General features: G+C 51.8%; 1 protein-coding gene across 1 annotated transcript; it reads left to right on the top strand.

Annotated features, from left to right (window-relative positions):
- Positions 1-597: 597 nt before the first annotated feature.
- On the top strand, positions 598-21298 carry NCAN (neurocan; the record flags this gene model as incomplete). The annotated part of the gene is made up of 14 exons (XM_079770375.1): positions 598-670; positions 1612-2025; positions 2897-3071; positions 3166-3293; positions 3716-4009; positions 4926-5522; positions 5704-7149; positions 11680-11796; positions 13338-13451; positions 15243-15401; positions 16982-17064; positions 19845-19989; positions 20716-20898; positions 21153-21298. The coding sequence occupies 14 exons, from the start codon at positions 598-600 to the stop codon at positions 21296-21298; spliced, it is 4074 nt and encodes a 1357-aa protein (XP_079626501.1).
- Between the last annotated feature and the right edge of the window lie 1942 nt (positions 21299-23240).

Here is a 23240-nt window from a genome sequence, read left to right as displayed (position 1 = left end):
TGGCTTGGAGGCCAGCCTGTTGCCAGGACTGGGGACCCCAGGCAGACTGGGACTGGCTGCTGCCCTTTAGGAGCTCCCCCTCACCCCAAGCCTGAATGAGGAGGCCAACTTGAAAAATGGGATTTTGATCTTGCCTCTGTTAAGGTTAATAATAATAATAAAAATAATAGCTGAAATTTACTCTTTCATGCCAGGCAGTTCTAAGCCTTTTAAAGGCATTGACTCATCTATTCCTTTCAAGTACCTGATGTTATCCCCATCTGACCTACGAAGAAACTGAGACACAGAGAAGCTAAACTATTTGCCCAAGGTCACACAGCAAGGAACAGACACAGAGACAACTCCAGGTTCTGATTCACTCCAGCATCCATACTTCTGACCATGAGACATCACTGCTGGGATTCTGGAGTCAGCCGGTTCTGGGTTTGGATTCTGGCTCTGCCCTTGCCTGCTGCCTGTGCAACTTGGAATGACACAGTGGCCTGTCTGAGTCCCAGTTTCCAGATCTGCAGAGGGGGGGATTCGTTTTCCCATGCCAACTCTCTGGGGGGATTGTGTTCACCCCTCCCTCCCTCTCTTTCTTGATCCAGGTCCAGGATGGGGGCCATGCCTATCTGGGCCTCGGGCCTCCTGGTCCTCCAGATGCTGCTCTTGGTGGATGGGGAGCAGGGTGAGTTGGCCTGTGTGGTGGGGGAGGTTGGGGTCTGGACAAGATGGGGCAGTGCTTTTTAACTCAAGAGTCTTTTCCTGCTGGTTCCCTGGCTTGGTGTGGAGAATAAAACGAGAATAGATGAAAAAGGTCTTTGAACAGTCAAAAGCCAACAAGACACCTGAGAGGTTATTTTTAGTCATTGCCAACAAAAGCTGGAGGTTCCTGCCTCTCACCATTTTGCTATGATGAGTTAGAGAGGGGGAAAAAAAAAAAAGGAGGGGGAGGAAGGGAGGGAGAAAGGAAACGAGAGTAGAGAAGGGAGAGGGAATGGGGGAAGGAGGAGGGAGGAGGGAGGAAAGAGAAAGGAATGAGAATAGTGTGCACATTGATTAGTGATGTCTGTCATGGACAGGGCAATAGAAATATAGGTCTGTGTTCATCTCTCTGGCATCTCCCCAGTGGTGGTCAAAAGCCCAGGCTTTAGAAATGCCTCCTGAATTGCTCTGTGGCCATAGGAAAGTACAATAATGTCTCTGAGCCTCAGTTTCCCTCCCCCCAAAGAGGATGATGACATATGGCTACCTCTGCAGATAGTTGTGAAAATCAGATGGGCTGCTTGCTATCTATAAAGTGCCTGTTCCATAGAGGGTACTCTGCAACACCATTTCTCTCCCAATGGCTACCTCTCCCTTAACTTCTGGGGGAACTGTGTCTCAGAGAAGCACAGTGACTTTCCCAAGGTCACACAGTGAGTCAGTGACACAGAGTCACTGGCCTCAGGGACTTGGACTCTGAGTGGAGGCAGAATTACAAAGGGATTTGACCCCCTTCCTCCTCTGCTGCTCACAGATTGGGGTGCAGATCTCTCTGGCCTTTGTCTCCCTACCTATAAGTGAGGGAAATAGTCTCCGCTGGTCCTTGCCTCTGAGTTAGGTCTCTCTCCACCTCCCCCACCCCAGGCACTCAGGACACCACTGCTGTGGCCACTGCTGCTGCTGAGAAGGGGCTCCACATGCAGAAGGTGGGGTCTGGTTCTGTGCGAGCTGCACTGGCGGAGTTGGTGGCCCTGCCCTGTTTCTTCACCCTGTGGCCACGGCCAGGTGCAGCGGGAGAAGCCCCTCGGATCAAGTGGACCAAGGTGCGCACTGCATCGGGCCAGTGGCAGGACTTGCCCATCCTGGTGGCCAAGAACAACGTGGTTAGAGTGGCCAAGGGTTGGCAGGGACGTGTGTCTCTGCCCGCCTACCCCCAGCACCGGGCCAACGGCACGCTGCTACTGGGGCCCCTGAGGGCCAGCGACTCCGGGCTCTACCGCTGCCAGGTGGTGAGAGGCATCGAGGATGAACAGGACCTGGTATCCCTGGAGGTGACCGGTCAGTTGAGGGCAGGGGAAGGGTCAAGGCGGGAAGGGGAGGAGCTGAACCTGAAGGTCATCCGGTGAATATCACCTAAGAAATATTAATTGGGCACCTACCACATGCCAGCCTGGTGCCAGGGACACTGTCATGACTGAGATGCAGCTGCCACCTTCTAGGGGCTCCCAGTTTAATAAGATGGAGCAAAATGTTTCATTCCTATATCTTGCTCAACCATTTCTTTCATCCCTAAATCAGAATTTGAGTCACAGAAAGTCCGTTCAATAATAGGCTTCCTGTCCTGACTTACATGTCACCTCCTCCAGGAAGCCCCCCATGCCTCCATTTCTAGGCTGGGCAATAACCACATTAGATCTTCCACTGTTGCCAGTGATTTCCCCTATCAATGCATGTACTTAATTCCTAAATGGCAGGATCTCTCTCACTCTTCTTCATACCTCCTGTCACCTCCTGGGCCTAACCATGGGCATGAAGAATGCTATCTTTGGAGTCAGATCTTCCAGGATATGAATTCTGGCTCTGCCTCAAACTGGCTGTGTGACCATGGCCATGTCACTGAACCTCTCTGAGCCTTAATTTCAATGAGATAATACTTATAAATGCTTTTTACATAGTAAATATTTGACAAATTCTAGTCCTTTATGGGCATTGCTAACAGTTTCCTCATCTGTGAAGTGGGGGCATATCAGTCTCATTCCCCACCACTGCCCCTAGTGTCATGTCTGGTGCTGAGTGAAGGGCAGGGTAGGGCAGCAGTTCTATTATTATCAGACTAAGCGGGGGTGGGGGGGAGGCATTCTGCAGAAGGAGGTCTGTTCTTAAAGATTTCAGAATAAATTGGCCTCCTATTCTGGATGTCCCTTCACAGGTGTTGTGTTCCACTACCGGGCAGCCCAGGATCGCTATGCACTGACCTTTGTCCAGGCCCAAGAGGCCTGTCGTCTCAGCTCAGCCACCATTGCAGCCCCACGGCACCTGCAGGCTGCCTTTGAGGATGGCTTTGACAACTGTGATGCTGGGTGGCTCTCTGACCGCACTGTTCGGTGAGGGGGTGCACAGGGTGGGGAAATGGAGAGCTAGCCCCTGGGGAAAGATGGTTTTTGGGGGCCCCAGGAGCACACATCCTTGTCTTGTCAGGTATCCTATCACCCAGTCCCGTCCTGGTTGCTATGGTGACCGTAGCAGCCTTCCAGGGGTGAGGAGCTATGGGAGGCGCGACCCACAGGAACTCTATGATGTGTATTGCTTTGCCCGTGAGCTGGGGGGTAAGTCTGGGGCTGACAGGACCCTTCCCTTCCCTGAGCCCCATACCTTCCCCAACCCCCATCCCTCCTAATTCTCATCCTTCTTTAAACCTGCAGCCAAGACGTGGGCCCCCCCCCCCCTTCCCTGAGCTTTCCTCCCCTCCCTGAGCCCCTCTCCTTCTCGGTGTCCCTTCCTCTATCTGCACCTCTTCCCTCTCTGAGGCCCCGAGCCTCTCCCCCTCACTACGCCCCTCTGCCCCCTCCTCCTTTCCACCACCCCTTACCGAGCCCCTCCCTCTCTCTGAAGCCCGAAATGCCACATTTGTAAAAAGGAGTTAAAGCGACCTCTTATTTGGAGTGAGCCCCACTTCCCGGGTGGGCTCCAGGTAGGGTCCCCTAGGCCCTCCTGACCTCTGCTCACTCCTTCCGGCGCCTTCCCGCAGGTGAAGTCTTCTACGTGGGCCCAGCCCGCCGGCTGACCCTGGCTGGCGCTCGTGCCCAGTGCCGCCGCCAGGGTGCCGCGCTGGCCTCCGTGGGCCAACTGCACCTGGCCTGGCACGAGGGCCTGGACCAGTGCGACCCGGGCTGGCTGGCCGATGGCAGCGTGCGCTACCCGATCCAGACGCCGCGCCGGCGCTGCGGGGGCCCCTCCCCGGGCGTGCGCACCGTCTACCGCTTCGCCAACCGCACCGGCTTCCCGGCACCTGGAGCGCGCTTCGACGCCTACTGCTTCCGTGGTGCGTGCGGGGCCACGCCCGGGGGAGTGTGTCCCTGGAGGTCAAGCCCCCGAGGGTGCGTCACTGATGACCTTGCCCAAGGGCTCTCACCCCAGTAAAGGCCACGCCCCCGGGAGCTTTGCTTTCCGGTGGAGGGGGAATCTGGGCTGGGAGGGACGCGAAGGAACTGCACCGCGATCAGCCACACCCCGGCTGAAGGCCATGCACCTGAGACGGGCTTTCCCCTGGAGCCCCACGCTGCGGGGTAGAACGGGCCCCAAGCTCTGGCTGGAAGTCTTGTTAGGAGGTGGTGGGCTATAAGCCCTGAGTCCCTGAAAGACGCGTCCCTGTATGGAGCGTTTCCTACCTGGAACCACGCTCAGAAGCACCCTTTGAGAAAGAGAGAGCTCGACTAGCCACGCCCCGTGGGCCAGGCCACATTCCCAGGGACCGAACCAGGGACGACCCTTGCACTTGGGGTGGAGCCACAGCCTCAAGCTGCAAACTTCAACTCAGAAGAGTTAAGTCTTAAAAAAAAAAAAAGAGTTAAGTCTTCCACGTAAGGGGGTGGCGTCCCTTGGTTAAAAGGCCACGCCCATTAGGCGCTTTCTGCTCCCTCCCTGGGGGAGGAGTCAAGGGGAGAGGTGACCGACCACTGGCCTGAGCTTCACCCATGAGCCAAGCTATCTCTTGACCCTTTACTGGGACCAGTTGGCTCTGACCTTGACAGTGGGTGCAAGCCTGAACAGTGGGGATAATAACTTTGCACCACCCTCTCTCCTTCTGGGGGATTCCAGAAACCACCCAGAGAGATAGGGGGTCACAGAGAGACAGAGATACACAGGTCTATATGGCAGTGTGTTAGAATGTGGGTAGACTTCAGGAAGAACTTCCCAGCCCCTGAGCCTAATACAACCTCTTCTACTTTCTACCACAGCTCATTACCCTACTCCACAACATGGAGACCCAGAGACGCCCTCATCTGGGGATGAGGGGGAGATTCTATCGGCAGAAGGGCCTCCAGCCAGGGAACTGGAGCCCAGCTTGGGGGAAGGGGAAGTGGTCACCCCTGACTTCCAGGAGCCTCTGCTGTCCAGTGGGGAGGAAGAGCCTCTAATCTTGGCAGAGAAGCAGGAGTCTCAAGAGACCCCCAGCCCTGCCCTTGGGGTTCCCACACTAGCCTCAAGGCCTTCCCCGGAGACTAAGGAGGTGTGGCTGAGCACCGTGGCCCCATCCCCCAGCAGCCTGGAGGAAGGCACTTCAGCTGGCACGCACAGCAAGGCCACTCCAGCCAACCTCAAGCCCAAGAGGCGGGGTCGCTTTAAAGGGTTGAACGGGCGCCACTTTCAACAACAGGAATCCCAGCAAGGGCTGGAGGGAAGGCTTGAGGTCAGTGCCCAGCCTCCCACCCCAGAGGCTGCTGGGAATCATGTGGAGCCTCCCCTGGCCACCGGAGCCACAGACTCCTCAGGGAGTGACAGGAGCCAAAGGCCCTGGGCTGTGCTGTCCAATGAAGTGGATGTGCCTGGAGCTGGTGAGTGGGGTCCAAGGAGGAGGTGGGACATGAGGGGGTGACAGGGGGGCAGGGGGAGGAGGCTCTGAATCCCTGCTGGGTCCCCTGGCCTTAGAAGCCCTCTCCTCCCCAGTCTAAACCAAGGAAACACTCAACGGAAGGAGCCGCTGAGAGATAATTATTATTATTGATATTGTTGCAGGTTCCCCTGGTGGCAGGAGCCCCCCAGAGCCCTGGCTGTGGCCCCCAACAGTGGTGACACCCAGCATCCCAGGCCCCAGCAGGGCCCTTGGCCTCGAGCTGGAGGAAGCCAAGGGCCCCAGTGTGAGGCTTGATACCCTCAAACTTCCCTGGTCCCCCTCAGAGGCCACTGCTCTGGCTCCCAGCCCCTCAGAAGATCCCAGTAGTGTCCCCTGGGAGGTGTCCCCCATGGTCACTTCCCAAGACCTCCCTGTCATGGCCATGCTTCGTGCTCCCAAAGTGTGGCTCCTACCACATCCTACACCCCTCCCTACCCAGACCAATGGGGTAAAGGGTCATAGTGAGGCCATGCCCTCTGCCCTACCTTCCCTGCCCTCAGAGACCCAGGCTGGTCCCCAGGACCCCACCCATCCAGAGATGTATTCCTTGCCCCCCTCCTTGGGCCTGACAGGACAAGGTCAAGAGGCCGTGTTCCTGACATTCAGTGACCACAGAGCAGGAAGTCCCACAACCCTCTCACAGGTAGCCACGGACACACAAACCAGAACCAGTCCTAATGCCCCCAGGGAAGACTTTGGAGAAACTGGGGGGACCAGCCCCACTGGACTCAACAAAGCTGAGCACCCCAGATCCAGCCCACAGGCTTCTGTGGACTGGAATATGGCAGCAGATTTCACCCTCACAGAGATGGCAACTGAGCCCACAGGAGGGAGAGGAATCTCAGGGTCTGAGCATGGGGTCTTCAGCACAGCAGAGAGCCCCACTTCCAGCTCACAGGCCCCTGTGGAAGAGGCACAGGGCACGTGGCCCTCACTGCACATCAAAGAGCTGGACCCCCACACCTCCTCTGCACCGTCGGGGGACCCCAGAGTTTCCCTGAGTTTGGAGACTTGGGCTGCTACTGATGAAGGAGGTACAGAGGGTCCCACAGATACAGCCACAGTGGACCCCAGCGATGCTGGTAGGATTTGGGAATCTGGATCCCTCATGGTTGAAGGAGCTGAACGCCCCACCATGAGCCCTCAAGTGGCTGTGGATACAAAGGTAGTGATGTCCCTCGTGTCCCTGGACCAGGGGGACAAGGGCGGGGTCCTGGCCACGTCCACAATGGACTCCTCCAGCTCCCAACCCCACCCAGAGCCAGAGGGCCAGATGGTGACCCAGGGAACACTGGAAGCCTTGGTCCCTCCACCTGAGGGCATCCCCCTGGGGGATCCCACGCTTCCTCCTTGGACACCTACGGTGGCCAGCATGGACAAGCCTGTGTCAGTGTCCTCAGGGGAGCCAACAGTGCTATGGGACTCCCCCAGCACTCTGCTGCCTGCCCCTCGGGTCCTGGACAAGTTTGAGCTGGAGGTCCTTGCAGGAAGTGCCAGTGTGGAGGAGGCATCGAGTGGAGAGGAGCCGGCCCTGCCAGGGACCCCTGCAGACGGGAGCGCAGAGCAGAGTGAGTTCAAATTTTGTAGCCTCATCAGCCCACTGTGGTCAGGGCTTGGGGACCAGGGGCCAGGGGAGCTCGGGGTCGGGAGAAAGGGTTGTTCCCGGGGGCCTGGGAAGGTTTCTAGCAGGAATAACGTTGCAGGTGGGAACTTATCAGGTGAGTTGGATTGCAGAAAGGATGTTCCTGGCAGAGGCACCAGCCTGGGCAAAGGTCGGAGAACAAGCTGATGTGTTTTAAGGCACAGTGAGTGATGGGGGAAGGATGAGGTGTTGAGCGGAGTTAGATTTTGGTTCAATTAACAACTCATGCTCATGGCCACACAGAGCTAGGCAGTGCTATACAATGCTGGGAGCCGGCCTTCAGTGATGCGGGCCTTCAGTCTGGGAAAGACAGAGCTCGACACAGACACCCCGCCCCCAGGTGGGGCCGGATGGAGGAGGCATAGTGGGATTCAGAGGTGCATTTTCTGGGGGACCTTGAGCCACAGGAAAAGTGGGCACTGGGAAGGGGTTGGAGTATTGGACAGCCTAGTGGTATAGACAGCAAACTGAAACTCAGGGAGGAATGTCGCTACCAGCTAGTCAGTGGCCAGACTTCAGAGGGAGCCCAAGGCTGCATACGCCTCAGCTGCTCTGTGCTCAGCAGAATCCAGAAAAAGCTACCACCCTGTTCTCCTGGAACCAGGTCTGCCCGAAGCTCTCCTGCAAATTCTGGCCCCTTTTTTTAAGAAATATATATATTTTTTTTATTGAGGAAATGAGAGGGAGAGAGAGATAGAAACATCAATGGTGACAAAGAATCATTGATCAGCTGCCTCCTGCATGCCCCCCACTTGGGATAGAGCTCACAACTTGGGCATATGACCTGACCGGGAATTGAACCATGCCCTCCTGGGTTAGATCCACGCTCAGCCATTGAGTCATGCTGGCCGGGCTAGGCCTTTTTTTAGGTCCTGCATATTGAGCGGTTTTTGTTGGTGTGTTTTTTTTGTGTCAAATGAGCTTTTAAAAACACCAGCATCTAATTAAAAGGCACTTTTTTTTTTTTAGTTGCAAAAACACTTATTAACACAATTGGTTTTACACTTCCTTTCTTTTTTGAAGGCAAAGTGTGCATGATGGGAATAGCAGGTACAGGGTTTCATCACCAACCCTGTCACCTCTGAGCTGTGTTCCAGGCTAGATTTTCTTTTCTTAGATGCTCAGGAGGCAGGCAGACATGGATACATGAATTGATAAAGGCTGATGCTTACTGGTGACTGCCCATGTACTTGGCTTGTTTGAGCACTTTACTGGAATCATCTTGATTGATCCTTTTAATGTCCTTGTGGAACAAGTTCTAGTATGATCTTCACTTTAGCATGGGGAGACTGAGGCACAGGGAGGTCTAGTGACTTGTGCAGAATCATGCAGCTGGGACTGTTAAGGCTACGTTTTGAATCAGGCCAACTAACAACATGGTCTCTGTCTCAACCACTAGGCTGCACAACATGTATTTCATTGGCGTTTAAAAATCACACACACTAAAAAAACCCCTGAGGTTTTGGGAGGGGTGAGCTTGCTCTGGAGGGAGCAGAGCAGAGACTAGCTGTAGGGGATGGGCATCAGGAAGGAGGTTCAATGTCAAAGGAGCTAGAAAAGGGGAGTCCGAAAGGTGGGCGGTAGACCATGAGAGTGGTGCAAAGGTAAGCCTGGTTGGGTCTGCCTTGGAGCCAGTGGCAGTAGGGTTGGAGAAAGGCAGGCAGCGCTGGGGAGGTGGCGGGTAGGGGGGTAGGGGATCTGGGTGCCTATCCACCCTATGCTTGCTGCAGAAATGCTAATGAAGCCAAAAATAAATGCAGCACCAGTGAGCGACTGAGTCACCGCCAGTCCGTGGGCAGCTGTCGGCAGCTTGGGTCACCTGGCAGGGCTCACATATTCCCATGCCTAGCAGTCCTGCGCATGTGCACACACAGGACAGACACGGCCACAGGCCCCCCTGGCAATCCCTGGGGGCACATGCCACCACCCCAGGGATCGGCCTCTGTCCCTACAGGAAGGCCAGCAGCTACCTTCATTCCGTTAGCAAGCAATTATTTAGTGCCGGCTATGCTCCAGGCCCCAGGCTGAGACCAAGTCACTTGCCCTCTGGAAGCTGACATTCTAGAGCAGCACTCTAGAACTTTCCCAATGATGGAGCTATGCTGTCTAATACACTAGCAACCAGCCACACATGACTACTAAGCCCTTGAAAGTGGCTAGTGAGACTGAGGAACTACATTTGTACTTTCATTTGCTTTTAATTAATTTAGACTTTAAAAGCTATATTTGGCTGCTATGTGGAACATCATCGCTCTGGGGGAGGCACAAACACATAACAGTGATCCTAATAAATAACTAAATGACATTGGAGGTTAGAAAGTGATTGGGCAGCCCGCTGGTTTGGCTCAGTGGAGAGAGTGTCAGCCTGTGGACTGAAGGGTCCTGGGTTCGATTCTGGTCAGGGGCACATGCCTGGGTTGTGGGCTTGATCCCCAGTGGGGGGGCGTGTAGGAGGCAGCCGATTAATGATTCTCTCTCATCATTCATGTTTCTATCTCTTTCTCCCTCTCCCTTCCTCTCTGAAATCAATTATATATATATATATATATATATATATATATATATATATATATATATATATATATATATAAAGTGATTGGGCAAAGAGACAAGTGAAACAAGGGATGGGAGATGCCAGTGAGCGGTTTCTGGTTCTGGAAGGGGAATCAGAGAGGCCTCTCCTATCAGATGACATTTGAGCAATCCTGAAGGAGGTGAGGGAGGAGCCATGCAGAAATCTGGGGAAAGAGTGTGCCAGCCAAAGGGAACAGTCGATGTGAAGGCCCTGAGACAGAGCCCTGCCTGGCATGTAAGAACAGCAAGGTCAGTGTGGCTGGAGCAGAGTGAGCAAGGGAGAGAGCAAGAGGGAGGGCAGGGGGACGTTAGGCAGATCTCACAGGGCCCTGTGGGTAGCAGGGAGGACTTCGCCTGTCCCCTGAGGGCAATGGGGAGCCAGGGAAGGAACTGGGCAGAGGAGGGGCATGGCCTGGCTCCGGTTTACACAGGCTCCCTTGGCAGCTATGGGGGAATAGCCTGTTGAGGGTGAGAGTGGAGGCCAGGAGACCTAGGAATTGGTGACAGCTTGTTGCCACCTCAGTTTCCTGTGAGGCTCTAGACAAGCCCAAAATAGAAACACATTCTAGGTTATAGGGGCTGGAAAGAGGGCCTTAAACTGGGCTACCGGAGCCCAGGAAGTCAGTTTTGCTCTTGTATTGTCCCACTATGTAGCACCGAACCAAGCCCTTCCCCTCTCTGGACCTCAGTTCCAGTGTCTGTGGTGGACGTGGTGGGTGCCCTGACAAGGGAAGGGGGTTGGCTGGGGGTTCTTGAGCTGCCCCTCCCAGTCTTTAGAGTGGAGAACACCCACCAAGGCATCTGGGTCCCTGAGATGGGGACGGGAGATCCTCCTTCCTGCAGGGAAACCCAGCTGATGGGGGAAATGGGAGAGGGGGACAGGGACCCACATTCCTAAATGCACCCTGGGTGCCCGGTGAATGCTGAGCATGCTGAGACCCCTCAGGAGGCCCCTGACTAATATACACAGAGCCAGATATGGCATTATGGTGAGGACTGTGAGGGAGAGGTGAACTATTTTTATTTCCATTTTGTAGATGAGGCAACTGAAATTCAGAGAAGCAATTTCCTGGGGTCCCCTCCTGAGGGGCAGAGCCAGGGATTGAACGAAACTCTCTGACTCCAAAGTCCATGGTTATAACCATGATAATCCATAATCTCTCTACACTGTAACTCCTGAAATTACGTTAAAAGAGGCTGAGCCCAAATGAAGGAGATGTTGGTTCCCATTCTTCCTAGCGTTGTTCATACCTCACCATCTAGAACCTTATGTTCACCTCTGTGCTCCAAATTGTGAGAAATACAATGGCCAGCAGGGTATGTCCAGAAGAAAAGGACAAGTCAGGCAGGGCACTTAAATCCATGTTCTAGAAGATGACTTAAAATATATATATTGATTTCAGAGAGGAAGGGGGAGGGAGAGAGAGATAGAAACATCAATGATGAGAGAGAGTCATCGATTGGTTGCCACCTGCACGCCCTCTACTGGGGATTGAGCCCACAACCTGGGCATGTGCCCTTGACCGGAATCAAACCTGGGACCCTTCAGTACGCAGGCCAACGCTCTATCCACTGAGCCAAACTGTCTAGGGCTAGAAGATGACTTTTTAAGAGAAGCTTTGGGAAGCCCATTCCAGTTCAGTCAGAGAAAGAACTCTTCACTGGCAAGGCAGCCCACAGATGCTTTGGGAGCAATTTCTGGAAGAAGTAAACTTGTCACAGGGGCACATGAGAGGAAGGTGGTGATTACCTGCTGGGAAGTTTTAGAGGGGACTCCACAGAGAGGGACTGAGCCAGAGGGCCTCGGGTGCCTGAGTTCTGGATTCCAGGAAGGCAGGTCTGGTGTTCTGACTGTTCCCTGAACTGCCTATCTATCCTGCAGCCCCCTCGGATCCCTGCGAGAACAACCCTTGCCTGCACGGGGGCACCTGTAAAGCCAATGGCACCCTATATGGCTGTAGCTGTGACCAGGGCTTCGCTGGAGAGAACTGTGAGATTGGTGAGTGACCCGCACTCGGGATCAGAACCTGGACTTGTCTGACTCCAGGGCCCTGGGTTTGTTTACCACAGCAGCCAACCCCATGAGAACTCAGGGTTCACAAAATGCTGGCTTCACATGCTTCCTTTCCTCCCTGCTCCTTCGCTCCAGTAAATCTGGCCCAGCACCAGCCAACTGAGCTCTCATCCTGGGGGCTGAGGCTCTGTCGTGCTGCCTCCCATTACTACCAGGCAGGGGTAAAGGAAGGTAGAGAGATGATAAGGTTCAGGCTCCTTCTTTCCACGGGCTCCAGGAATCTTACCCTTTCCTGGGTGGGCAGGGGTGCAGGTGCCACCAGCAGAACGGTTGGATATTAGCCCCAAACCCCAACATAAGAAATATGACAAATTATGAAATTAGAACAGTAAATATACAATTTCTTGAGCTCTGTTCATCATCTCATCAATTTCACAACCTTCACAACTATATTAATAATAGAAATCCTATATAATAAAAGGCTAATATGCAAATTGTCCCCTCCGGAGTTCAACCGACTGGGAGTTTGATTGCTCGCTATGTAGTGCGCTGACCACCAGGGGGCAGCGCGAAACAAAGGAAGGTCCTGGCCGGCAGCCAGCAGCCGGGGGAAGGAAGGCCCTGATCGGCCCTAATCGCCAGCCAGGCCTAGAGACCCTATCAGTGCACGAATTTCATGCACCAGGCCTATAGTAAAACAATAAATATAAATGATATTAATTCTCTTATTTTAAATACGTTTTTATTGATTTCAGAGAGGAAGGGGGAGGGAGTAAGAGATAGAAACATCAATGATGAGAAAGAGTCATTGATCTGCTGCCTCCTGCACGCACCCCCACTGGGGATCGGCCCACAACCCGCACATGTACCCTGACCGGGAATAGAACCGTGACCTCCTGGTTCATAGATCAATGCTCAGCCACTGAGCCACGCCAGCTGGGCAATGATATAAACTCTTGAGCTCTTCCATTGACTCTCCAAATGAGGAGGTGCCATTATTATTAACGCTGCAAAACAAACCAAAACTGGGTCTCAGAGAGTGGAAGTGGTATCGTACATGCCTCAAGCACTGTCTACACAGGGGTGGTAGAAGAGGAAGTTCAACCGGATAGCTGTCTCTACAAACAGTTTTCTGACTCCCTGTTCCTGGCAAATGCTCTGGACCCAGTTTCCCTAGGTTCCACATTCCAAAAAGACCCTCAAGCTTCGACATTCTCTGGGTCTGTTGGCAAGAGTATAACCTTCATTGTTCTGGCGTCAGGTGGAATGCTCTGCACACCTGGCCCCCAGCCAACTCAGTGACATCTGCTCTCATTAATGCCGTTATGTTCCTCATGCGAGGCTCCACCCTCTTGACCCCCAGAGGCACGGAGCCATTGGTGCAGACCACTGCTGCTGCACTTAGGTCCAGGATGGATGGCAGGGTCATGACCCCATCTTCTGCCTGGTTTCCTGTGGGGCCTGGGAGCCAAGGGTTGCCTGTGGGGAGGCTGACCTCTGACTCAGCCCCTCCTTCTCCCCTCCAGACATCGACGACTGTGTCTCCAGTCCCTGTGAGAATGGAGGTACCTGCATCGATGAGGTCAACGCCTTCATCTGCCTTTGCCTCCCAAGCTATGGGGGCAGCCTCTGTGAGAAAGGTGAGTCTCTGCTGAGACCCCAGAAACAGGAGGGGATGTGGGTGCCGGGCCACAGGTCTCCCTCTCTGGTTCCATGACTGTGAGTCCAATAGGCAGACTGTTGGAGGCAAACTGTTTTGTTTTTAGATAAAATTCGCACAACATAGAATTAACCTTTTTAGACTGCACACTTCAAAAGGAATGCAGTACATTTGCAATGTTTTACAGCCACCACCTCTAGCAAGTCCCAAGATATTTCCCTCACTTTAAAAGGAGACCCTGCCCCATTACTAGTCACTCTTCATTCCCCGTCTACCCAACCCTGGCAACCACTAATCTGTTTTCTGTCTTTGTGGATTTGCCTGTTCTGGACATTTCATATAAATGGAATCACACATGATGTGTCCTGTTGTGTCTGGCTTCTTTTCCTCAGTGTCATGTTTTTGAGGTTAACCCACATGTAGCATATGTCAGTGCTAAATTCTTTTTTGTGGCTGAATAATATTCATGGTATGGATAGACCGTTTTGCTTATCAATTCATCAATTGATGGTAATTTGGGTTGCTTTCCCCTTGAGGCTAATATAAATAGTACTGCTATGAACATTCATGTACAGGTTTTTGTTTGAATATGTTTTCTTTTTAAAAATATTTTTATTGATTTGAGGGGGGGGGATAAGGGGGAGAGAGAGAGAAACATCAATGTGAGATCAAAACATCAATTGGCCGAAACCGGTTTGGCTCAGTGGATAGAGCGTCGGCCTGCGGACTCGAGGGTCCCAGGTTTGATTCTGGTCAAGGGCATGTACCTTGGTTGTGGGCACATCCCCAGTAGGGGGTGTGTAAGAGGCAGCTGATCGATGTTTCTCTCTCATCGATGTTTCTAACTCTCTATCCCTCTCTCTTCCTCTCTGTAAAAAATCAATAAAATATATTTTTTAAAAAATCAATTGGCCGCCTCCTGCATGCCCTCTACTAAAAGATCAAGCCTGCAACCCATATGCATGTGCCCTGACCAGAATCGAATCGGCAACCTTTTGGTGCATGGGGCAACACCCAACCTACTGAGCCACCCAGCCAGGGCAGAACACCTGTTTTCTATTCTTCCCCCCTACCCCCTACCCCCCATTCTTTTTGGTTTATACCTAGAACTGGAATGACTGGGTCACATGGTAATTCTATGTTTAACTGTTTGAGGAACCATGAGACTGTTTTCAACAGTGGCTGCCCATTTTACATTCCCACCAGCAGGGTACAAGGATTCCAACTTCTCCGCAGCCTCACCAGCACTTGTTACTTTCCTTTTTGAAAATTATACTAGTAGCCGTCCTAGTGGGTGTGAAGTGGCATCTCATTGTGGTTTTGGTTTGCATTTCCTAATGACTAATGATCTTTTCATGTGCTTCGTGGTGATTTGTCTATCTTTTTGGGAGAAATGTCTATTTGAGCCCTTTGCCAGGAGGGAAATTTCAGGCCGTTCTGAGGTCATTTCCTGAGTTCCCAGGTCCACACTGAGGGTGTGGTCCTGCAGATCAGAGGAGACATCAGAGGTGGGAGGAGAGGGGATGGGTGTAAAGATCTCCCAGTTGAATCTCTTCCAGAAACAAAGGAAAGAAGTGAATATGGGAGGGGGAGCTGAAAGGGGGAGACAGAGCCTCAGGGGGTGGGGGTTTGGCCCAGGGAAAGGGGTGACCTAGCCCCACAATGACCTTGGACAGGCCCTCTCTCTGGCAGACTGGCTGTGTTCATGGCCAGCAGGGCAGACTTCTCAGGCCAAGGCCAGCCCCCCTCACACTCCCTTCCTGCTTCCCAGACACGGAGGGCTGTGACCGCGGCTGGCACAAGTTCCAGGGCCACTGCTACCGGTACTTTGCCCATCGGCGGGCGTGGGAGGATGCCGAGAGGGACTGTCGCCGCCGAGCTGGCCACCTGACCAGCATCCACTCACCTGAGGAACACAACTTCATTAACAGTAGGGACTGTGGGGGGGTCAGGGTGGCCCTGCAGTCCTTTTTGCCAGGGAAGTCCCCAGGATCCTGAAGACACCACCTTTCTGAAACTCTGTTCATTAGTGCAAGCCATGGCCACTTAATAATTTCCATGTCTGTGTATTCATTTGTTAATTCATACATTCACTTTATTCATTCATTCATTCATCATATATTTACCAAGCACTTGCTCTGGGACACAGCAGTGAGCAAGATGCACATTGTCCCATCCTCAGGGAATAACATTCTTGTGGGGGAGTAAATATCTAATTAAATACGTCTATACTATAATTTAGCTGGTCCTAAGTATGCTGATGACAAATAAAATGGCCAGGGGATAGGGGGCGATGGGGAAGCATCTGTGATGTGTGGGATAAAATGAGCAAGGAGCTGTGCAGAGACCTAGGAAGAGTATCACATTAATTAAATCCGGCATTTATGGATTCATTCATTATCCTTTCTACCGTCTGTTCATCCATCCATTTACTCACATTTCCCCTATCCCATCCCCCAATTCTTTCTTTCTTTCTTTCTTTCTTTCTTTCTTTCTTTCTTTCTTTCTTTCTTTCTTTCTTTCTTTCTTTCTTCCTTCCTTCCTTCCTTCCTTCCTTCCTTCCTTCCTTCCTTCCTTCCTTCCTTCCTTCCTTCCTTCCTTCCTTTCTTTCTTTCTTTCTTTCTTTCTTTCTTTCTTTCTTTCTCCTTCCTTCCTTCCTTCCTTCCTTCCTTCCTTCCTTCCTTCCTTCCTTCCTTCCTTCCTTCCTTCCTTCCTTCCTCTCTTTCTTTCTTTGCTTTTAAAATAATTCATTGGGGAAACATACATGGGTGGGAACTGTCCTCGGAAATATCTCAGGACACGGTCCTCCATCTCGCTGGGCAGTTGCAGTTTCCAGAGGCCCCTGCTCAGAAGCATCTGACCAGTCTCAGTGGGGGCCTCATCTGTGACTCCTGGAGGGGCCCAGCCCTGGGGTGGCCACTACTCCCCCACCCTCCCCACCCCCATCTCCTAATTCTTTTGTTCATTCCCTGGGTCGCTCATTTCCTTTTCCTCACTGCAATCAAATCTCCTCCTCTCCCTCCTCCAGCCTCAGTGACTACCCGGTTCACTGAGTCTCCCCGCTGCCCTGTCTAGAGACGCCTGTGGGCTTTCCTGTCCCTTACTCTCATTTCTGCAAAGATACGACTGTCTTTGTTTATGTCTTACTCGGGCCATTTGTTTAAGCCACATATTTGTGGCAAAACGAGTGCCAAATAACAGCCTTTTCGTGCCCCACCCCCACCCCCCAGGCTAGAGAGCAGCCAGAGCCCCAGCCTACTGGGAAATGGGGGGAACCCGGCTTCCGGCCTGTGCCCAGGCTGAGGGAGGGTCTGGGTCCTCCCCCACCCCTCCTGCCTTTGGCTCCTACCCCACCTCCATCCTTCCACCGCCATCCCCTCTCCCCTCCAGGCCACTTCCAGGCAAAGGAAGGGCTGGGTCCTCCCCTCCACCCCCACCCCACCTCCAGCTGGCACCCTAGGCATTGGGGAGAGGCGGGCACCCAGTCCTGAAAACCCCCCAACCCCGCAGGCTTTGGGCGTGAAAACACGTGGATTGGCCTGAATGACAGGATCGTGGAGAGGGATTTCCAGTGGACGGACAACACAGGGCTGGTGAGTGGCGGGAGCCTGGGTCTCTGCTACCAGGCTGCTGACTGGGTCCCACCTACAACAGCGGGATATGGGTGAGCCCCATGCCCTTTGCTCTGGCTTCACTTTACCCTCTTACGCAAATGAGCCATCAGAGGTCTGGAGTGGCAGGTGAGCTTTAGTGAGGCCCCAAAGCACCCGACTTCCTAGCCAGGTAGAGGGCCCATCTACCCAGTGACTGAAGCTGGAAACCCAGGACTGGGGACAACGCCTTTGCTCATATCGCCGGGTCCTCCAGCCATAGGCTCTGAGATACTCCCATTTCCCTACATGCCCCCGCCTGCTCGGTCTCCACTGGGACCCCTGCAGCAACCCCCTCCCCCCAACACACACACACACACACACACACACACACAAACACACTTGCTACCTACACTCCTGCCTCTCTACCTGGTGACCAGGGGGATTTTAAAAAAAATTGAGGTGAAATTCACATAATAAAATTAATCATTTTCAAGTGTATAATTCTGTGGCATTTAGTATATTCACAACATTGTGCAACCACCATCTCTATCTGGTTCCAGAATATTTTCAACACCCTGAGGGAAACCTTGATCATGGGACCTTTTAAAAACCATACATCAGCCCTGGCTGGTTTGGCTCATGGGTAGAGCATCGGCCTGCGGACTGAAGGGTCCCGGGTTCGATTCCAGTCAAGGGCACATGCCCGGGTTGTGGGCTCGATCCCTAGTGGGGAGCGTGCAGGAGGCAGCTGATCAATGATTCTCTCTCATCATTGATATTTCTATCTCTCTCCCTCTCCCTTCCTCTCTGAAATCAATAAAAATATATTTTAAAAATAAAATAAAATAAAAACCATACATCAGATCAAGATTTTCCCTGCTTCAAGCCCTGTCAGACTCCCCCATGGTTCTCAAGATAGAGACCCACCTCCTCATGCTAAGCAAAACAGTCTGTCAGTTCTTCAAAAAGTTAGACATAGAATTCACACAAGACCCAGCAATTCCACTCCTAGGTATGTGCCCAAAAGAAGTGAAAGCAGGGACTCAGACACTGGTACACACATGATCACAGCGGCACTAGTCATTATTGCCAGAAGGAGCAACCCACATGTCCATCAACAGATGAATACATACACAAAATCAAAATGTGGTCCAAGCAAACAATAAATACAATGAAAAAGGAATGAAACACTGACACACACTATAATGTGGATAAAATTTGAAAACATGATGCTCAGTGAAAGAAGCCAGGCGTGTCAAGGTAGCTCAGTTGATTAGAGTGTTGTTCCGATACACCAAATTTCAGGTTCAATCCCCAGTCAGGGCACATATAAGAATCAACCAATGAATGCATAGATAAGTGGAGGAACAAATCGATGTTTCTCTCTCTCTCTCTCTCTCTCTCAAAATGAATGAAAAAAAAAAAAAAAGGGTGATCTAAGAAAGAAGCCAGACCTAAAAGGACACATATTGTATGATTCCATTTATATGAAATATCCAGAACAGGCAAACACATATAGACAGGAAGTGGATTTGTGGTTGCCAGGGGCTGGGGGAGGGAGATGGGGAGTTACTGCTAATGGGGATGAGTTTCTGTTTGGTGTGACGAAAAAGTTGTGGCAACGGACAGTGGTGATGGTTGTACAACTTTGTGGATCCTAATTAATAGCAATGAACTGAACACTTAAAAATTATTAAAATGAGTCCTGGCTGGTGTTGTTCAGTGGTTAAAGCGTCGGTCTGCACATCTAAGGGTCAAGGGCATGTACCTGGGTTACACGTTCAATTCCTGGCAACCAATTGATGTGTCTCTCTCACATCCAAGTTTCTTTTCTTTCTCTCTCCTCCTCTCGCTGCTCCCTTCCACTCTCTAAAAATCAATGGAAAAATATCCCTGAGTCTGGCCAGTGTGGTTCAGTGGTTGAGCGTTGGCCCATGAACCAGAAGGTCACAGTTTGATTCCCGGTCAGGGCACATGCCTGGGTTGTGGGCTCCATCCCCAATAGGGGGTGTGCAGGAGGCAGCCGATCAATGATTCTCTCATCATTGATCTCTCTCTCTCTCTCTCTCTCTCTCTCTCTCTCTCTCTCTCTCTTTCTCTTTCTCCCTTCCTCTCTCTGAAATCAGTAAAAACATACAAAAAATATCAATTGAGGATTAATCAAAAAAAGTATTAAAATGGTAAATTTTGTTATATGTATTTTACCATAATTGAAGAAGAATCCACCTCTTCTCCTCTACCCCAAGAACTGGCCCTGCCCACCCTCTGACCACACCCAAACTCCATCAAGTATCTTCAGCCCCACTGGCCTCTCTTCCATTCCGCAAACAGGACAGGTTTAGTCCTGCCTCTGGGCCTTTGCACTAGCTGCTTCCTCTGCTTGTTCTCTGTCTGCATCATTCTTTTCCTGGAGTCTTCAGCTCTCCTGCTGCCTCCTCAGGGAAGCCACCATGGACTTCCCGGCTGAGGCCTCCTTTTGTTCAACTGTTCATCTAACAGTGAGTGACCCGTATTGGAAACAGGCTGTCAGGGAGCAAGACAGGAGGCAGGGGTATGAGGGAAGATGGCACGGCAGCCTCCCAGCCAGAGGAGGGGTGACTCAAGTCGCACTGGCAGTCACCCGCAGGGCAGGCAGAACAGTGCCCATTCTAGAGATAGAAACACTGAGTCCCTAAGAGTTTGAGTGGTCTGACCAGGGGAGCCCCACAGTGGACAGTGCCAGAGTCTGAGGCCAGATGCTGGTTCCCTGAGCACCCCCTTCCTGCTCTACGTTTCTGCAGCAATATGAGAACTGGAGAGAGAACCAGCCGGACAATTTCTTCGCGGGCGGGGAGGATTGTGTGGTGATGGTGGCACATGAAAGTGGGCGCTGGAACGACGTTCCCTGCAACTACAACCTCCCCTATGTCTGTAAGAAGGGCACAGGTACGCTGCCACCCTGCCCCCTCGCCCTCCCGTGGCTCACATTCCGGGTTCATTAAGTGTGTAAATGTAAGTCAGCCCCACCCAATTTTCACTCTCCAGCACTGTATGAGAGTGCCCATTTTTCCCCCATCCTTGACAACTTGATGCATTCTCAAACTTTTTATTTTTTGTTCATCTACGTGATGAAAAAAGAGTATCTCAATGTTACTGTAGTTTGCACATCTTCAAGGATGAGAATGACTAGCTATTCATATATTGGTAGGCTATTTATCTGTATTTATTTTCCTGTGACCTGCCAGTTCATCTCCTTTGCCTAATTTTCTATTAGCTTGTTGGTCTTACTGATTTGTAAGAGTTCTTTACATATTAAGGAAACATTTACATGCATTCTTGTGACCACCTTTCTCTTATAGTTCTGTTCATTCTTGCTTCCATTTCTTTGCCAATTATCATACCCTTACTTCCTTTCATTTGCTCAAATTATTCTCACCTCCCTTCTCCTTCCTCCCTGGCATGCATACGAATTGGGGGGTGGGATGTGTCCAGGAGGTTCCTGCCTGGAAGGGGCTCCGGGTCTGGGTGGAAGAGACAGACACAGTCACTGCTAGCCCTGGGAGGTCACAGCTGGGCAAAGGGCAGAACCTGGATAGGTGTGTCATTCCTAACCAGAGAGGAAACCATTCATCCCCCGTTGTGGCCACTAACTGGAGGTTCCCCCGTCCCCAGTGCTGTGTGGCCCCCCTCCAGCAGTGGAGAACGCTTCGCCCATCGGTGCCCGCAAGGCCAAGTATAACGTCCACGCCACTGTACGCTACCGGTGCGACGAAGGCTTTACCCAGCACCACATGTCCGTAATCCGGTGCCAGAGTAATGGCAAGTGGGACTGGCCCCAAATCGTCTGTACCAAGCGTAAGTGGCTGCCCCCCGACAACCCAGCACGTTTCCAGTTGTTTGTAGTCTCCAGTGAGAACATCTGGTGACTATACACACTGATTTGAGTAAATGCCTGCCTGAGAATACAGCCTTGCAGATAAAGGCCAGCTTGCCTGTTGTTTCCTCCCTTTCCCTCCCCGCCCCCCCCCCCCCCCAGGAGGCCTGCTGCATCAGGCCTCTGCTTCTCACCACCTTTTGCTACTTCCCCGTCTTCCTTCATTTCCCTGCAGCCAGAAGGTCCCATCGGATGCGGCGACACCATCACCACCACCAACATCACCACCAGCGCCACCACCACAAATCACACAAGGAACGCAGAAAACACAAGAAACATCCGGCGGAGGACTGGGAGAAGGAGGAAGGGAATTTCTGCTGAAGAGCCAGGCAAACGAAAGCACAACCCCCTTCTCACACCTCCTCTGGAGCCTTCGCCTGGGAAGATAGAACCCAGAGAGCAACAGGAGGGTCCGGAAGCCCCTGAGCCCCAAGCCCCCTCCCCAATCTTTTGTAAAAAAGCTCCTCTCTCCTCTTTCTTACACATACAGTCCTCTTGGCAGGTGTAACCATGTGTCTGAAGATCCAGTTCTAGTCAGGCTGGACTCGGGTAGAATCTCAGTGGAAGGAAGCACAATTGGCAAAGACCACTCTTTGCTGCACTGGTTTGGTCTCTTGTTGGCAAGGCTAATTGCCAGTTGTTGAAATAAGGCTTTGATGAGGGTGCAAGAGTGTATGTTTGGCTTTGCACTAAGGGATTGCTTTTCACACCAGATCCAGGCTTTGTAAATTGCCGGATGTCCTAAATGCAGCCTGAAGCCTTTCGTGACGGTCAGTGGCTTTGGGAGTAAAAAACTACATGGAAGCACACTGCTGGAACTTGACAACTGCTCTTCCATTCCCTTGGACTTGAACCCAAGTTCAGTCTTTGGTCTTGGTGGATAAACAGTCTTGAACGCCTCTGTACTGAATTTTAGGAATGTTTTTAGAACAGCTTCCTTCCATACCCTCAGAGTTAGGGGTCAGAATAGTCAGGGCAATATGTGGGCAATGAAGGGAAGGAGGGAAGGTACTGCTTATCCTCCCAGGTCTTGTCCCAGAGCTGAGATTTGGTGGTTCTGCATGTGTGGTGAAACACACACACACACACACACACACACACACACACACACACACACACGCACGCACGTGTGCACACACACACACACGCAAGAGAGGATTTAGGGCTTGACAAGCCCAGATTTCTTCCCCCTCCATCTCTCAGGGAGACGAAGAACCTCCTTCCTGGACCAAGGAGGTGCCAAGTTTTCTAGATCAGTGCCCCTACCCATCCCTCAAACAGACATTGTTAATGCCCTGGGTCCCACTCCTATCTCCACCCCATCCCTGTCTCCAGCCATTGCCTGGAAGACTAGAAATGCTTAAAATTTGAAGTAGTGACATCTACCTGCAGTCATGTTGTAGAGAGATGCAGTGTTAAAAACTGAAACACACACATTTTTCTCTCATAGTTTTTATTTTTATTTTTAGTTTTTTAAAATATTTTTATTGATTTTAGAGAGGAAGGGAGGAGAGATAGAAACATCAATGATGAGAGAGAATCATTGATCGGCTGCCTTCTGCACGCCCCCTACTGGGGATTGAGCTGCAACGGGGCATGTGGCCTTGACTGGAATGGAACCTGGGACCCTTCAGTCTGCAGGCTGACACTCTATCCACTGAGCCAAACCGGCTACGGCTATGGTTTTTTAGTTTAGTTTTTTTTTTTTTAAGCTTTTTTAAGTGGGAAAGAACGCAGCTGGCCTTTCTCCCCCAAATCTGCAACCCATGAAAGGACTTTGCAAGCTGAAGGCGGGGACCCAGCTCCCTGGTCTCTAGGAGGAAAGATCCACAGCTTTTCCTCCATGTTTTGTCTACTCTAAGCCCCTTCAGTCTGGTAAAAATCTGTGGGTGAGTGTCAAAAACCGCTCTCCAGGAAAGAAAAATAAGCAAATATATGGTCCATCTAAGGGTTGAGTAGAGAAAGGAATGTGTTGACTGAGCCTATCTCCCTCCTGGGAAGTAATAATTATAGTTGACACCTTTGGAGGAGGTGCCATGCTAATAACTTACTATTTCCTGGAATCTTCTCAGCAGCCCATTGACTTAGGAACCATTACGGTCCCATTTCACACATGACAAGTCAGGCTCAGATAAGAGAAAGGCACTGGCTTCAAGCCTCAGTCAAGACAGAAGAAAGGAGTTGGCTCTGCCTCTGTCTCACTCCAAACACTGCTCTCTGCACTGAGGAAGGCATTGAGACATAATTGTGCTCCCTCTCACAC

Source organism: Cnephaeus nilssonii, assembly GCF_951640355.1.
Source record: "Cnephaeus nilssonii genome assembly, chromosome: 5".
NCBI lineage: Eukaryota > Metazoa > Chordata > Mammalia > Chiroptera > Vespertilionidae > Cnephaeus > Cnephaeus nilssonii.
The sequence above is the reverse complement of the archived record's forward strand: the minus strand, read 5'-3'. Positions and strand labels throughout refer to the sequence as shown.